The sequence below is a fragment of the Lipomyces arxii genome, assembly GCF_038497795.1.
Source record: "Lipomyces arxii strain Phaff 12-163 unplaced genomic scaffold V1512scaffold_18, whole genome shotgun sequence".
Taxonomy (NCBI): Eukaryota; Fungi; Ascomycota; class Lipomycetes; order Lipomycetales; family Lipomycetaceae; genus Lipomyces; species Lipomyces arxii.
This window is the reverse complement of record NW_027117717.1, coordinates 54624-70818: the sequence shown is the minus strand read 5'-3', so window position 1 is coordinate 70818 and position 16195 is coordinate 54624. Positions and strand designations below refer to the sequence as shown.

The following is a 16195-nucleotide window of genomic DNA, read 5'->3' as shown; positions in this document are numbered from 1 at the left end:
GCCAATCATAAAAGCAGTCTACTTATAGACGAGAGACGGGGGCGAGTGCTAGTGGTAGAGACGTCCATATTATTATGTGCTATTGTCTACAATTGATACTATAGTAAATAAAATGGCATCACCAATTGAGGAGCTCTTTAATGAAACATTAGATAATCAAAACACGACAGTTCATTTATCGGATTCAAGAGCGGCGACTGTTTTGACCACAGCGAAAGGCCCTCAACAATCAGATGCCCTAATATTATTATCACAGACATTCATAGCAAATGCTCAAGATGCAAGAAGAGTTAAGATAGGCACAACCACAGCAATCACAGTGGGAATAAAGAACAATAAAGGCGTCATCTCACAGAGTGCTATCGAAGGTAGATTAGGCACAGATGATTTATTACTGTCATCGGTTGTTAGTGCAGGAGGAAGGAGAAGACAAATAGCTTTAATTTCCACTACAATTTGTACTGGAGAAAATGCACTTGATGAAGCATTAATTTCTAAAGAGAAATCTAGACAAATTGCTAGTTTTATAGTTAATTCCAATTGAACTAGTCTATTATTATTCATAAGTATTAGCAATACTATATAGAGATGTAAATGAGTCTTAGATAACAATATTTTCAGGGGTAAAAACCAATACTTAAGGGTTTTCCCGGTTCAATCCGTTCCTTCGTCAAGCCTCGAAGGTTAAAATTCAAGGCCACTTCAAGTTTCCGGTCTAAGGTTTCTGTTGCTGTCACGATATTCAATGAGCAGTTCATTAAGATCTCAGTCAAGACTTCTGTTTCGTCGCTTAGCTAATCGTCCTTTATTCAGTTCACCTCGTCCTAATCAAATAATGTCAAGACTGCTTTCAGATTTCACTCCTGAGCCACAGCCGGGTGGTCCAATTGACCCTTCTGAACTTATTATTGAGAAGACAACAACTCCAAAGCAGAAACTGCCTGCGAATGAGCTTGTGTTTGGCCATACTTTTACTGACCATATGCTTCAAATTGAGTGGAATGATGTTGATGGTTGGAAAGCTCCAAAGATTCTGCCATATCAGAACTTGTCACTTGACCCTGCTACTTGTGTCTTTCATTATGCATTTGAATGTTTTGAGGGTTTGAAAGCATATAAGGTATTTTAGTCGGTCTCGAAGTATAGGTCAAACTAATATAATAGGATAAAAATGGGCATATTCGTATATTCAGACCAGATAAGAATATGGACCGTATGATTAAGACGGCCGCTCGTATTTGTCTCCCTACATTCGACAGTGACGCTCTATTAAAGGTCATTAGTGAATTACTTAAGGTTGACGGTGACTGGATCCCGGCCGGTCGTGGCTACTCACTATACCTTAGACCCACTTTGATTGGTACTCAGGCTTCACTTGGTGTTAATCCACCAAAGTCGGCATTGTTGTACGTTATTATGTCTCCAGTCGGTCCATACTATCCTACAGGCTTCAAGGCCGTCAGACTCGAGGCTACGGACTACGCTATCCGTGCCTGGCCAGGTGGCGTTGGTGACAAGAAGTTGGGTGCCAATTATGCCCCAGGAATTCTCCCTCAGCGATTGGCGGCCTCAAGAGGATACCAACAGAACTTGTGGCTGTTTGGAGACGAAGGATACGTGACCGAGGTAGGCACCATGAACGCGTTCTTTGTATTTAAGCTGGAAGACGGTAAGAACGAGCTCGTGACTGCCCCACTCGACGGTACGATTCTTGAAGGTGTCACCCGTGATTCTATCCTTGCTCTTGCACGTGAGCGTTTCAGCTCTGACGAATGGGTTATTTCCGAGCGCAAGTTTACCATCACAGAGGTCGCAGACCGTGCAAAGGCTGGCACACTTGTTGAGGCCTTTGGATCAGGCACGGCTGCTGTAGTGTCTCCCATCAAGGAAATCAGCTGGCGTGATGATATTATCCCCGTCCCGTTGCAACCTGGCAAGGAGTCCGGTAAGGTCACCGAGCTTATGGCGAACTGGATTGCCGAAATTCAATATGGTGTTGTTGAGCACCCTTGGAGTTTGCTTATCAACTAAATTTTAGACATTCTAGATTTTCTTGTAAATGTTCTAGCAGCTGTACATTCCATGGTTTAACTTGCGTGTACAAAAGTCAATACAAAAGTATTTTACGCTAAAAAGTCAAAGTATCCGAATGTAATTTATTTAGTTATTCCAACCCATCCATATCTATGCTTCTTCTAATGAGACACAAGCTCGTCGTAATTACCAGCCAAAATCTTCTCGACAACAAGCCAGTCCTTGTAGACCTGTTGTTCAGGTGTGAGATTTTTATAGAAAGTTTGGTCAGAAAGATACTTCTCTTCGGTCTGTAAACGCAGCTCTTCCAGTGCCCAATGCTTGGTGACATCCTTGTGCATGAATCCAAGATAGAAGATAATAAAAGCAACAACAGGAACGTATCCGTAATACATAATTTCCTCCCATCCTTCCTTTTTTCCTCTCCGTAGCACTTGCCAATCAATGTTTCCATTGTGATCCTTAACTGGGATCTTGTCAACAATAACACCTTCGTCCTCATCAAAATCCCCAGGAATCTTCTCCTTCAATGTTTCCAAGTTCTTGACATACGCCTCACGATCAGCCGAGTTCAATTTGAAGTACTCTGAAAGTTTAGGCGCCAGCTCGCCAGAACGAACCGCGTCTCGCAATTTAAGCAAGCTGATGAACTCCTCATCTGATGGAATTCGCACAGAGTTATCAGGGTTCGTATAGAACTTTGTCGCGCCGGGGAACTGGGACAGGAAGTCTTTGATATCTCTTTCCTCCTCCAACAAGGTCGTATCCGACTCTGGAGGGATTGTTCGCTGTGTCGCGTACGTTCGACGAACAAATCGTATCCGTGAGCAAGGCATCGCCCGCAGTCTCGAGATGTTTGCTGCTGTCACTAAGTTGAAACGAGGGACCGGCATTGTGACGTGGTGAAGATGCGAGTGAACTGCCGAATCTGTAAGCGACTTCGTCACACCTCGAAGGGAATAGCCGCGCTCTCATTGGCTTTACGTATCTGTCAAAACACTGTAGCATTGTTGTAGCATAAATGCACATGTGTTTGTGAAATGCAGAAAATGGTGTGTGACTGCTTTTTTGTGTGGGCCATGACAACGCCAACACTCAATTAACATCTACAAACCCTCATACGGTTCATCAGACACTCCACAGCACGTCAGTCACTGCATAATGAAGTACATTCAGTCAGACGAACTCCTCGAAGTTCCAGAAGGCGTTTCTGTCTCAATCAAGTCCCGGATCGTTATTGTTAAGGGACCCCGTGGTACTCTCACTAAGAACCTCCGTCACATCAATCTTGCATTCTCCAAGACCGGCCCAAACACCATCAAGCTCACCGTTCATCATGGTGACCGAAAGCACGTTGCCGCTCTTCGCACAATCAAGACCCTTATCTCCAATTTGATCACCGGTGTCACCAAGGGCTACAAGTACAAGATGCGATACGTCTATGCCCATTTCCCCATTAACGTCAACATCATTGACGATGGGAAGAAAATTGAGATCCGTAACTTTCTCGGAGAGAAGCGGGTCCGCCTGGTCGATGTCCATGAAGGTGTCACTGTCGAGATCTCATCGGGTCAGAAGGATGAGCTTGTTTTGTCTGGAAACTCGCTCGAGAACGTTTCTCAGTGTGCTGCTGATGTTCAGCAAATTTGCCGTGTCAGAAATAAGGATATCCGGTATGTCATTCGTTATGATCAGTATGATATGTACTAACTAGCTAAAAGAAAATTCTTGGACGGAATCTACGTTTCTGAGCGCGGAAACATCTTGACTGAATAAGCAACAAAACAAAATTGACGGCCTGGTGCATTGGAAAAAAGTTGTATAATGTATAAATAGAAAATGTTAATGGACGTCTATTCAATATAATGAGATACCAGTAATTCAATGTGTTTACTATATACAACTATACTTACTACATACATACAATTATCGTCTTGCTTCGACCTATATTATTAGCTTTGCTAGCAATTATCTTCGCCTTACCATTATAATATGATACCCAAATGACGACTTTATGGGTGGATTCGTATAAATTGGCTATCTGATCAGTTTGATCTTGTATCATTCATTTCTAAAATACCTTATCAACAGTGCTAGGCTGTAAGGCATACGCTGCATCTTCATACACTCGAGTTAAACTTCCTCGAGGTTTCCATCCCAAGTCTCCTCCTTGTCGTGCCTTGTCCTCTGAATATTCCCTTGCCTATGACGTGAGTGTGGAATCCTCCAACTAAAATAATTCATAGTACAATTGTATCAAACTTCGCTCCTTCTTGTAGTTTCTGCAGCGCTTCCATCGCTTTAGAGTATTTTTCACACAAAATATGTCGTGTCTATTTGTTAGTAACTACTACTGTGTATCGTGAATTGCATCATAAGGCACCTTCAATGCGCTGGCTGGCTTTAGTTTCGATTTGTCATCCTCGGTCCCTTTCGCGCTATTCTTTGTTTTGCCCTTCGGTGCCATTAGTTATTATTTATATTCTTATGCTGTATTTATTGTCGATAAATTGTGTGAGTAGATAATATAAAATGAGTATGAATTGTTCAGTCGACGTTAACGGCGACTCCTGAATATCTACGTCACGCACGTCACATACAAATATTCACAAAATTGTTTAAATAACATTTATTAAATACTAATGTCGCGACAATCACGACGACTTTGATATTGCGTTTGCGGTCTAAATTACAATTCACGCGAACTCGATCGCACAAGTTCGCTTCCAATTTCATCAGCATCATTGTCCTCGACGTCCTCATCTTGCAACGTGATCTCGTCCGCCCGGTCATCCGGATCTTCAATCTCCTCGTCCTCGTCGTCCTCATCTGAGGACCCGAACCGATCTGGTGTCATCTGCTGCGACATGTACCGCGTCCACTACGAATTAGTTCTTAACTCCACCATCTGACTCAAATAAACTCACCTGATCGTTGTTCTGACCTAGTCCGAGCCGGCCTCCTGACCTCGACCCATCGAGCTCGTCATCTTCATCGTCGTCTTTATCGTCCCCGGTCTCGCTGTTGCTATACTCAGCCGCAACGTCACCGTCATCGTCAACCTCGCCAATGCCCTCCGCACTATCCTCGACACCACCCATCGTCAAAAGCAAATGCTGTTGTTGATGCGGCGCAAGCTCAGTGCTCGGACGTTGGCCCCCGAGAATAGAATTGTCCCGGATCCGAATCTGCATCAACGTCTCGTTCACGTAATGATTCCAGCTCTCATTTTCAGACGTGCTTTCTGTTACAGCAGGTGACAACGACTCCGGCGGGAATCGCTGCAAGAACTTGACAATCTCCTCAGAAATTAACGTTAAATGACCCATGTATCCCAACCGCATGCGCGTCGCGGCCTCATGCTCGTTCGATGCCTTTGTCCCCTCAACGATCTGATCAGTAATATGATCGGTCTTGAACAGCTCGATGGCGAGAAACCGATTGTACCCGCGCTCAATCGGCCCATTGAAAATCTGCTGAATAATGTCAAACACGACGTTGTGTAAAAAGTTATTCCAAGGAAACTTGAAAAACATGTCGATTATCGTCGACACCACACGGTACTTGATGAGCTGGTATTTTAGAAAATCACCAACGACCAAATTCTGAGGCTCCGTAGTGAATTCGTCCATATTCAGTCCCTCAGTCAACGGCTCCGGCGCAACGCTGTCACTGGCCTTTGGAGTCGACTGGTCCTCGCCAGCTCCCTCAACCTCATCGGCATCTTGCAGATTTTCATCTGCAGTCTCAATCTCACTGTTTAACACAGATGGATCTTCTTCGATCGTCGAAGCAAGCGTGTCTTTCGGCGGACTCGAGCTTGTCTTCTTCTTGCCCAGGCCCCACCATCCCCGTGACTCGGACGGAGACTCGGAAATAGATTGGTCGTCGACGGAAAGATCGTTGACCGACGCGCCCAGGTCACTAACTCCGGTATCGCTGTCAGTGAAACTGTTCTGAGACTCGTCTATACTGGACCATTGGGCCTTTGTCCGCTGACGGACAGTGTCACGCTCGAGAACAACCTCGTCCGCACGGGGATCGTTCAATAGAGTCATATTACTGCAATGCAAAAGTTCCGCAACCAACTCACAAATTTTGAACCGCTCGCTACCTAACGGTTCTATCGAGCCAAACGAAGTTGCGAGCTTACTATCCCGTTTCCTGACCAAAATCTGTTGGAATCGTGGAATATTTTCAGCCAAAATCCGAAGAAGATACCCAAGATAAATCGGGTCGCGTGGGTTTGGAGGATGCAACTCTATAGTGATTGTCATCATAGACACCATGTCGTAGTCAGAATTGTTCTTTCGAATAAGTTCAATAATAACACCAACTGCTGTCGCAAGCGCCTTTCCACCACTTGCAACCATCTGATCTGCCAGTTGACTCACAATCTTCTGACTCACAAGCTCACGTGTTAGCTCGTTCGGACCAATTGAAGTGAAATCATTGCTGGCGTTGGCGGATACGGTGATTAAAGCTTTGAGAAAGTCGCCGACCGCGGATTGAGTGTTAGGCGGAACATCACCGGATAAAAAAGAAATTAAACTCGGGATAAGTTTTTGAGCCTGAAGATGATCAATTATGCCAGTCGGGTTTTCCAATTTATCTGTACACAGAATCTTCAGAAGCAGGTCCATTATAGACGGTGTATCGATATGCCGCATGAACCTAGCAACAAGATCAGACTGAGTCTTGAGAAACTCAATCATCTGATCGGTTTTGCGTTCGAGGAATTGCTCGTTCGTCTTGGTGAAATAACCAGCATACACAGGGTCAAGTGGTGCAGGCTTATCCAGAAACGTCCAGAATTCTTCCAGCAAACTTGTTTCTTTCATGACAGTCTCGTAGATAGACCAGATCTCAGAAGAGAAGACTTCGGTCGATTGTCGTGCGTACCTCGAGATAGTTAGTTAGGCCAGTTTTCATCATTAAAATAAACATACCTCCAGGCTTTTTCTTCATCATATATTCCGGACGAATCGGGTTCAGGTGAAGCAGCAACACGAGTAAGTCCCAGGCCATCATCAGAGTCATCAAGATCGTCATCTATCATGACATTATCATCTTCCACCACATCTTTATCTTCTGAATCCATTGCTTCATCCAATGAACCATCATCAGATTCAAAAGTATCCTGTTGCACCGTTCTATCAACATCCTCACCCACAGCCACACGTGAACTTGTATCATCTGCTTCTGTAGTATTGCTACTACTACTACTCGAGCTGCCAGTACTAACACTGCCGTCCCTAGGTGGAGTCCAATGGCTGATGTACCTAAGCAGTTGCTGCAGAATCTTTCGCTGACGTAAAAACTCGATAAGCTTTGCATTATGCTCACGCAACTCCTGGAGAATATCATCTTCATCCAATAGCTGGGCCAGCGAACAGTCAGGCTTCTCGAGCAGTTTGTTGACGCCTGATACCGCATTGAGAGATGCAAAGTTTGCGCTCACGCGCCAAAAAGCCATCGAAGCAAAAATGAAAGAAAAAAAGGGATCAAAGTGGGTTCGTTTTTGATGAGAATTCACGTTTTTGAAGGTCGAATGCTGTCTCTCGGTCTCTCCGTTAAGCTAAACTGACCCGGCTGCTGTCATCAAGTACGGGGTTTGTACTGATCTTTGTCTGTACAAGATTGCAGAAGTTGATATGTTACATAATTAATCAGTTTAAACATGTACGAAGAAGATGAAGATGACGAGTTTCTTTATGGACCAGATAATAAGAGGCAAAAGCTTGATAGTATGTGATTTTGTTTATATAGTAAGAATGCGCTAACAAGCAATAGAATCAGACACTTTAAATGAGAGGCCAAAAGATGGTAATTAGAATGCAGAGATTTGAAACACGAGTGACCTGACTGTTGATAGAAGAGGAGGATGACGACTTAGATTATGCACCAGAACTACCTTCAGATTCTGTTCCTGCTGCGTCGGCTTTTTCTGGAGGAAGTAAAGAAGACAATGAAGATGAGGAAGATGAAGATGACGATGATTCTGTGGGTGAATTTGTGATATACTGCATGTTTTTAACTAATTTAAACAACTAGGACATTGAATTTGTTATCGACTCGAAACCAGGTCAAGAAGTTGAAGCTCCAACAGGCAAAACACCATATTCTACAGTTCGGATAGCAGGACAGACTAAGCCAAGCACGTCAACAAAAACTGGTGGGTATTAATAACAAGATGATGTTTCTTGTCTAACAATATTGTAGAACAAGAAAATGCAGCTGCCAATGTGTCTGAACTCGATTTAGAGAAAGTGCCTGAACTTGATGGGACTCCAATAACTGAAGTTGATCTAGATGGTCTAGAAGATAAGCCATGGCGCAAACCTGGTGCGAATATCACAGATTACTTTAACTACGGTTTCGACGAGTTTACATGGACCACATACTGTTTACGGCAAGATAAAACAAGACAGGACTATGATTCAAACACCATGAAAGCAGTACGTAATGAGAAGTTTCTGGCTATCAAGATAATGTACTAATGGAACAGCAAATGGCACAGCAGATGCAACAAATGCAACAAATGCAAATGGCACAGCAGATGCAGATGCAAATGATGGGTCAAGGATCCGGAGGGCAAGAGTTTTTTCAACAGCAACAGCAACAGCAACAGCAACAACAACAGCAACAGCAACAACAGCAACAACAACAGCAACAACAGCAACAGCAGCCACAACAGCAAAATGGTTATGGAAATCAGAATCAAGGGTACTATCGCTATTAATTGGTGACAGTAGGAGTATGAGCTTGTAAATGGGTGTGACATGGATGGCATGAATATTATCGATACTAAACCCTCTATTTGTCAGCCTTATACCATGTGTTAGCACAATTTAAGGTTCTTTGACTTTGAATAAAGTTAACACGTAAATTCGGTCTTGTGCTATATCGTAACTCTCATTACATATAAGTGTAGTCCCGTCTCTAGCTGGTTTTCAAACGTATCGGTTTTATTCTTTGTTTTCCATAAAACATTCAACACAAAACAAAAAAGGTAGGGAGAGGAGCAAAGCAGGCGGTGGGGCCAGGGTGAGGGCGTTTACACCTCTCTGGTCGACGATCTCTAAAAACTGTGACTACTATTGATATGATTCTTTATGCAATGCTTCAATGTTATATAATTTAGTGGTCAAAATTACATAGCGTGCCGAGGCAGATCAATAGATGGCAGGTAGTGTTTAGGGATTACTAATTAGTTCTCCTGTGCAATACTAATGTCACAGACTTTACTCACCAATATGAACTCACTTTCAGTTATTTCTTTAACTGGCAGCTTAAGATTGGGTGGTGCCATATCTCCTTCAGCTGTACTTCAGCCTACAAGCTCACTGGTTGGTTCCTTCTTGTCCAAAACAAACACAAATTGGTGAGGCTAAAGTTATCGAAAACCACTTACCTTTCTCACTTACTTTTCTTCTTTTATTACTTCTGATAGCTGATTATTTTTACTATCCGTTACGAGTATTTAGCGTTTTCTCGCAACAAAATATAGTTCATTTCTTGTACTTTCACCATTAATGTTGACGATCAATTTGGGACTAACGGGAGGACTGTTGTCCAGAAAGACATTTCATTTAGAGAGCGAACAACTTTTGCTTATGAGAAGTGATGGGCATTGTCGTAAGGTAGTCAGATAACATTTAGATCAAAAGTATAACATCTTTTTGATTGCTGTTTAATTACTGACATTTACGTTCTTCTTATATTACTTCACGTAGTGTGCTAACGATTTTCTAGTCTTCAGTGATCGTAGATCTTGCTAACCTAGTTTGAACTGCTAGTCCTTTTCTATATCTACTGCCAGGTTGTCACAAGTAGTAGTTAGTGCGGACTTTTTTGGCCTTACTTCATGATAGTTTAAAACATAGCATGTCTTCAAATCAATTTTCTGTGGCGATCGATCTTCGCTAAACTGCCAGCATTTTTCGCCGCATCAAAAAAAAAAAAACCGTCAGCGTCAACGATACCTTTGTTGTTAACGGTCTCGCTGAGATCTACTGCCTGGGTTTTACCTCTTATCCAGTTTTAAACCCAGACTTTGACCCTATTGTCAGCACTGTGACTTTGGAGGCATCTATATTTAATGGCTGAACATGTTGACCAAAGCTCGCCGCTATCGTCACTTTTACGCACGGATATGTGATCTACTCAGGGAACTCCTGCTGTTAGATATTTGAAAGTAAAGTTCAAATACGCGTAACTAGCTGATAGAGAAACATAAAACTAAAACTACTAACCACCGAGGAAGGTACTTGACAGTCTGGTTTCTGTATACTGATATATACAATCTCATGTTAGACGTCAACAGCAGGATCGGCGTTAGTTTGTTGTACGCTCGATAAACGGGATGCGGCGTATTTTACCCCTGACGTCTTTGCCTTGCCGTATTTGCCTTGCCGTATTCTCGACGATATGCGGCACCAGCACATTTATATCTATTCTTGGCTATAATTTTCAAAACAGCATTAAAAAAATCTACAATCGTTTTTTAACGTTCTTGAAGGACATAAAGCAGAAGACGTTTTGTTGTGAAACCTTAAGAGGCAATGGAGTTTGAACGTACGGTAGCGTACGCATAAACGTCTAACCCTAAAAATAAAGTTCTCGGCTAATCGAACGCTCTAGACGTATACTCCGCAACGCCGTATTATGATGGCCAGTAGAAAGAAAAATATGCATTAGACAGTTGTTGAATAGTGAATATAATGCTGCAACAGCTTGGAAAACATAAAAGGAGGGAATAAGGTCCTGATAGCTCCTCAAGCTGAATATTTGTTACTTTGGTTTACAATTGTGAACTACTACTTGTTAGAATTATATTGATCAATACTCTCTATTACCTTAATCCGAAGTACCTTAAAATACGATCATATCGTTGCCGCCGAGACTGCTTGTGATCTATGGTGGATGCGTCTGTCATTCAAGGATGTTTTCACTGCACTATCTCTGCCTCCACCATACAGTGCATGGACAGACAAGTCGCGAACAATAATAAATTTAAGCAAGGAATATACGTCTAGTTACAAAACCGCCAATATTTCATCGGGACCATTGCCACGCGAAAGTATTCATCGTGGTGTCGTCATTCTTGTCTTGATTCCTTCTCAAACTCTTATTAATAGCAATCTTGCTGAACGACTTCCGCTTCTCACTTATTGAATCTGTGCTGATTGTTGGCAACTCGTTAATGATCGGATTACATGCCCAATATTAACTTCAAGAAGGGGGAGGAGACAGAACTGAACGGGGTTAGGGTATTGAGAGTACTCATTTTTCTTGTATTGAGTGCTTCTCATAAATGATTATTTCTTTTACATACGCAATATGAATAATAATCCAACTTCGCGAAGGTCAGCTTATTACGAAGCAAAGCTACCTTTGTTTGCAGTTGACTGGTCAAAAAGTCTGTCACAGCGAGGGCCTGGCCGAATAGCTGTTGGAACATCGTCTGATGATTATGGGAACCGAGTAAGAAAACTGTTTAGGCTATATCTACAAGCTGCTGATTGATTCAGATTCAAATACTACAAGCAGCTTTTTTGACGGAGCAACAGCCAAATGGACAGCACACGTCGTCATTGGACTTACACAAAGTAGCTGACGCGTCACATGCATATCCATGTACTCGGCTATTATGGGATCCTGCAGGCAAAAATATATCTGGAACAGGGCCAGAGCTACTAGCTACAGCTGGAGATTTTTTGAGATTATGGGAATATAGCCCCGACACTTTAAGTCTACGGCAAATATCATTACTGGCAAATGTATGTTTTGTGAGGTACCCAAATCTTTACTAGTATTAATGAAAGACGTAGAAAACAAAATCAGACTATACAGCACCACTTACGAGTTTAGATTGGAATTCGACAGATAACTCTTTGATCATCACATCTTCGATAGATACTACATGCACGATTTGGGATTTAACGACCTCAATGGCCAAAACACAGCTAATTGCTCATGATAAGGAGGTCTTTGACGCTAGATTTACAGCAGGAAACGTTGATGTTTTTGCATCTGTCGGTGCAGACGGATCGGTTCGAGTGTTTGACCTTCGGAGTTTGGAACACTCGACTATAATATACGAGCCGCCATCGCCCCCGCCTCTGTTGCGAATAAGCACGAATAGTCGTGATCCTAATTTGCTGGCTACTTTTGCTCACGAGTCCAATATAGTTCACGTGCTTGACATCCGGTCACCGGGAGCCCCTGTTGTGGAGTTGGAAGCACATTCTGGCAATGTAAATGCTGTCGAATGGGCACCTAATCAGTCGAATTTACTAGCGACAGCGTCAGATGACTGTCAAGTATTAGTATGGGACGTGACCTCTAATAGATCCGATATTGCATTGGCATATACAGAAAATTCTGAGGTCAACAACATTTCATGGAACTCAAAGGGAGATTGGATCGCGGCAGTTTCAGGACGTGGAGTGCAGGCCGTACGACTTCACTAGTGCTTTTTTAAAACCCTGGAGTCAGATCAATACGCAAACGAACGGTCACACAGTTTGGCATGAAAGCCCGTTAGGACCGTGGGAGCGAGCGTTCAAGAGTTACAACATTAATATAAACTAAAAGTTTTGACTTAAGAAGTAGTAAAGTATTATATTATAGTATTTCTGATTTAAGAATAACAAAGATCATGGGCTTCTTATAGCTTGTTGAAGGACCAAAAGAGGAAGGGTTGATAGTGCCGTCTCTCTGAAAACATTTTAATAATTTCGTTTGCTTCCATCATTTCTCTTCGTAACAGACGCTTCAATTTCAACTAGTTTTAAGCCAAGCCAACAAATGTTTTACGTTTTTGACCTAAATTCTTGGAATCATCAGCATGTCCGCACTGTTCAGGTGAAGTCTGAACTCCCAACGTAGTCCACCATAGAGGCAACGAAACCTGAACCTATTACGCAATTAATTATCTTTAAGAAACCTACACTTATTAACTAATTATTCAGTACTAAATTTAGGTAATCAAATTAAACATTTGTTGACATCACTGAAGGGTGTCGATTCGGTGTGCATACACCCACCGATAATAAAATTCATCACTCGTCGTTGAGACAACCGAAAAGGGCTCAAAAAAATGGTGTTTTTGAGCTAATTCGTTCGCCATAAATCTGCACAATAGAGGTCCTTTGGTCAACGGAGTATGCTATGGCAATATGATTAAAGCTTTATTACAAAAGTTATTTTATATTCTAGCACTCTCACTACTTTGACACTAAACCCTCATTTATTGTAATCTAGGAGAACATAATTAAATGGTTATGTTAACTTTTACCCTTCATGAACTATACAATTCCTCTAAAAATTGGCAAATACTCAAAGTTTAACATCATTTTTATCTGAAAAATAGAGCGATCGACTTTAAGATACCAGAACCACCCTAAACCTGATAGTTTCTGCTGCCTGGGAGCACTATAGAGCACGACTGCGACGATGCCAAAGTCCCAGCAGGCCATAGATTGAGCTCATACATACTTTACACACATACACCAAATCGGTTTCTACATTGCATTCCTGCGGGCCTGAATGGTCACAACTCTAACCTCTTCTGCATCAGGCAGCGACTCCGGTGTAAAGGCCCCTGAGGTCAGCTCAGAAGATGCCGAAGCTCTTGATCTGCTTACACTGAACTACACTGGCCATCCCGTGATTGAAATGACTCCGGCTTCGACAAACACAAACACAAACTCAAAGGTATCATCTAGCTTAAATTCAGTTACTTCATCTACTTCCCATATCTCGCCGTCATTTCACGAGTCACGCGCTCCTATAGCCGGATACGCCTTGTCTTCACGAGCATCTCTACTGAATAGTGGCTACGCTACATCTTCATACCCAGGATCAGCACGGACAAGTCACTATGTCGAATTTAATAGCCCAGATTCATTTACAGACACGATTGCGAGAGACGACATGCCGTCTTTAAGCGGCTCATCTACGCTATACTCGGATGCATCATATATTTCACCGATGGCGATATCAGACGCAGATGTTGCCAGAGTCGCCAATCTCGTAGTTCATATGCGAGATAGCCGTTATGGACATGAAAGCACATTAAGAAAGAAAAAACTGCCAGATGAGCAAATTAGTACTACATCTTGATATAGAAGTATTGTTGTCATTACTGACTACAGCAGGCACTGGTGTCTCGTCGGCCACTGAAAGAAGAGTTTTATACACAAAAACCTGGTTTGAACTGCATGCCGCCTTTATTTCCCAATGTCAGGTTGGACCGCAAACTACGGCTCAAACTTCACACTCAAAGTTTGACGGAGTCTACAATCCGCTTCAAATAATCAGGAACAGACAAGTTCGAGCGCGATACAATCATAAACTTGAACCCGCGAAGCTTTCAACAATCACAGTGGCTTCAACGGCTTTAGCACACGATAAGACAAGGAAACTGGTTTGGGAAGTCGATGTGAACGAGATGTTTGCTGATTTGGGCTGGCAAGAGCGAAACCGGTCACTAATGGTCGACCGTAATGGCCGTCTGTTGTACAGGAGACGAGCTGAAAAGGAAACTCATGAACAAAGCAGAAAACAGAAAACAAAATCCACTGAAAAAGAGGTACAGCCGTCTGACCGTAGGGGCATAGATTTGATTGACGAGAATGAGTATAAGATGCAAAGGAGGCGTTTACATCGGCCTAGGTTGCTAGCGGACATGCCTTTAAAAGGAAGATCAGAGTTGGAACAGATCAGACAGCAAAATAAAAGGCAGGAAGGCAAGGCCCAAGAAGACTGGATTCCCGGCGATGCACAAGATATAAATTCAGCAACGTCTTCATCAGGATATGTCAAGCGGCAGCATCGAAGCAGAAGACCGAGATTTTTACGATACCGCTCAAAGTCAGACGATTCATCAGATGACGCACAGGAACATTATGATAGTTGCAGTTCGTCAGATTCTTACAGCGGAGATTCATACTCCGAAGAAGAAACTCCAAGCGCTGGGTTTGAGAATTTGCCTGAATTTGAGGCTTTGAATCGTGGTGATCAATCTTCTATAATTCCACGGACTGACACAAATGATATTCCGCAGATTTTGGCTTCTTCTGAACCTGACCTTGCTCTTGGCATGCCTCCGCAGTTGGCTCCAACCGTAGTTTCCAATCCAATCCAGTCTGATTTTCTGACCGTCCCGGACTCTAAAGCCATGGGCTCCAGCGTGCACTCACGCTCACGCAATAGTTCGTTTTCGTCTGCGGCTGCTGATTGCGCAGAGAGTCAATTGCCGTACCAGCAAAGTGAATACGGCGAGTCAGAATATCACCACCAGCAAGGATCGCATGTGTCGTTTACGCCGGCGCCAAGTGTAGAGCTGAGACTGACACCGGTGGACTTCGAGACATCAAATCATTCTCAGGCACAAAGACCACCGCCTGGTCTGTCACAACAGCACCATTTGGAGAAATTAGTGTCAGAGCTCCGATATTTAGAAGCCAAGTTTCTGATGAACGGCCACAGGGCAAACATTATTTGCAATAAGTACAACCAAAGGCTGAAAAGACTGACTACTGCCAAAGAGGGTTTGACTGGTCAGAATTTTAAGACAATGCCAATTCCTTTGTTGAGCAAGTCGGTCATTGACTTGACAAACGAGTTTAATACGACCACGCTGGTCACAAGCCGGACTCTACTGACAACGCTTTCTATGAGGACAGACGCACTGGCTTCGTCGCTGTCATCCAAATATGGATCACGGTTTGACTTTGCAATCTCGACGGCCGAACAGTTGACTGCCGAGGTGAATACGACGCTCAATCTTCAAGCGCGTCGGCTGGGAGAAAGTTTAGAGTTACTCGAAAAGCAGGGGACTCTGTTTCAGCGTAAGGTTAGAATGAAAAGTCTGCTTGAACGAACAGGGTATGCTATGCTAGAAAAAGTAGTCACTCTACTGCTATGGGCCGTATGGTGCGTGTTTTTTGGACTACGACTAGTACGGTTAATGTTCAGGAGCGTTATGGTGTTAGTGAAATGGTTGATTTGGTGTTGAGGATACATGTATATAAAATATAAGGTTTATACATTGTGACTCGATTGTGACCGCTGTGAGACCAAACCTCCTTGAGAAATAAATGACGTCATGGTACAGTAGATCGAGACTCAGGAGTCGCCTCGAGGAGACAAT

The 16195-nt window shown here is 43.0% G+C and overlaps 8 protein-coding genes across 8 annotated transcripts; 5 read left to right on the top strand and 3 right to left on the bottom strand.

Annotated features, from left to right (window-relative positions):
* Window positions 1–655: 655 nt before the first annotated feature.
* On the top strand, window positions 656–2113 carry V1512DRAFT_53144 (aminotransferase). Its single transcript, XM_066918430.1, has 2 exons — window positions 656–1120; window positions 1165–2113. Exons 1-2 carry the CDS (start codon window positions 746–748, stop codon window positions 2029–2031), a joined length of 1242 nt encoding a protein of 413 aa, XP_066769983.1. The 5' UTR covers window positions 656–745; the 3' UTR covers window positions 2032–2113.
* Window positions 2062–3042, bottom strand: V1512DRAFT_266301 (uncharacterized protein). Its single transcript, XM_066917072.1, has one exon. The coding sequence runs from the start codon at window positions 2925–2927 to the stop codon at window positions 2196–2198; it is 732 nt and encodes a 243-aa protein (XP_066769982.1). The 5' UTR covers window positions 2928–3042; the 3' UTR covers window positions 2062–2195.
* A 63-nt stretch (window positions 3043–3105) lies between these two features.
* Window positions 3106–3900, top strand: V1512DRAFT_228806 (60S ribosomal protein uL6). Its single transcript, XM_066913900.1, has 2 exons — window positions 3106–3707; window positions 3756–3900. Exons 1-2 carry the CDS (start codon window positions 3196–3198, stop codon window positions 3808–3810), a joined length of 567 nt encoding a protein of 188 aa, XP_066769981.1. The 5' UTR covers window positions 3106–3195; the 3' UTR covers window positions 3811–3900.
* Window positions 3868–4632, bottom strand: V1512DRAFT_266297 (peptidyl-prolyl cis-trans isomerase NIMA-interacting 4). The gene is made up of 5 exons (XM_066917071.1): window positions 4418–4632; window positions 4284–4367; window positions 4115–4237; window positions 4018–4071; window positions 3868–3978 (listed from the first exon to the last, which is right to left on the bottom strand). Exons 1-5 carry the CDS (start codon window positions 4499–4501, stop codon window positions 3961–3963), a joined length of 363 nt encoding a protein of 120 aa, XP_066769980.1. The 5' UTR covers window positions 4502–4632; the 3' UTR covers window positions 3868–3960.
* A 16-nt stretch (window positions 4633–4648) lies between these two features.
* Window positions 4649–7695, bottom strand: V1512DRAFT_287654 (SIT4 phosphatase-associated protein-domain-containing protein). The gene is made up of 3 exons (XM_066918119.1): window positions 6984–7695; window positions 4962–6936; window positions 4649–4915 (listed from the first exon to the last, which is right to left on the bottom strand). Exons 1-3 carry the CDS (start codon window positions 7508–7510, stop codon window positions 4724–4726), a joined length of 2694 nt encoding a protein of 897 aa, XP_066769979.1. The 5' UTR covers window positions 7511–7695; the 3' UTR covers window positions 4649–4723.
* A 19-nt stretch (window positions 7696–7714) lies between these two features.
* On the top strand, window positions 7715–8776 carry V1512DRAFT_272274 (Fip1 motif-domain-containing protein; the record flags this gene model as incomplete). The annotated part of the gene is made up of 5 exons (XM_066917676.1): window positions 7715–7781; window positions 7910–8037; window positions 8089–8209; window positions 8257–8492; window positions 8648–8776. The coding sequence occupies 5 exons, from the start codon at window positions 7715–7717 to the stop codon at window positions 8774–8776; spliced, it is 681 nt and encodes a 226-aa protein (XP_066769978.1).
* A 2591-nt stretch (window positions 8777–11367) lies between these two features.
* V1512DRAFT_266290 (WD40-repeat-containing domain protein) lies at window positions 11368–12781 on the top strand. The gene is made up of 3 exons (XM_066917070.1): window positions 11368–11520; window positions 11568–11816; window positions 11868–12781. Exons 1-3 carry the CDS (start codon window positions 11377–11379, stop codon window positions 12507–12509), a joined length of 1035 nt encoding a protein of 344 aa, XP_066769977.1. The 5' UTR covers window positions 11368–11376; the 3' UTR covers window positions 12510–12781.
* A 571-nt stretch (window positions 12782–13352) lies between these two features.
* V1512DRAFT_266288 (uncharacterized protein) lies at window positions 13353–16192 on the top strand. Its single transcript, XM_066917069.1, has 2 exons — window positions 13353–14149; window positions 14199–16192. The coding sequence occupies exons 1-2, from the start codon at window positions 13588–13590 to the stop codon at window positions 16058–16060; spliced, it is 2424 nt and encodes an 807-aa protein (XP_066769976.1). The 5' UTR covers window positions 13353–13587; the 3' UTR covers window positions 16061–16192.
* The last annotated feature ends 3 nt before the right edge of the window (window positions 16193–16195 follow it).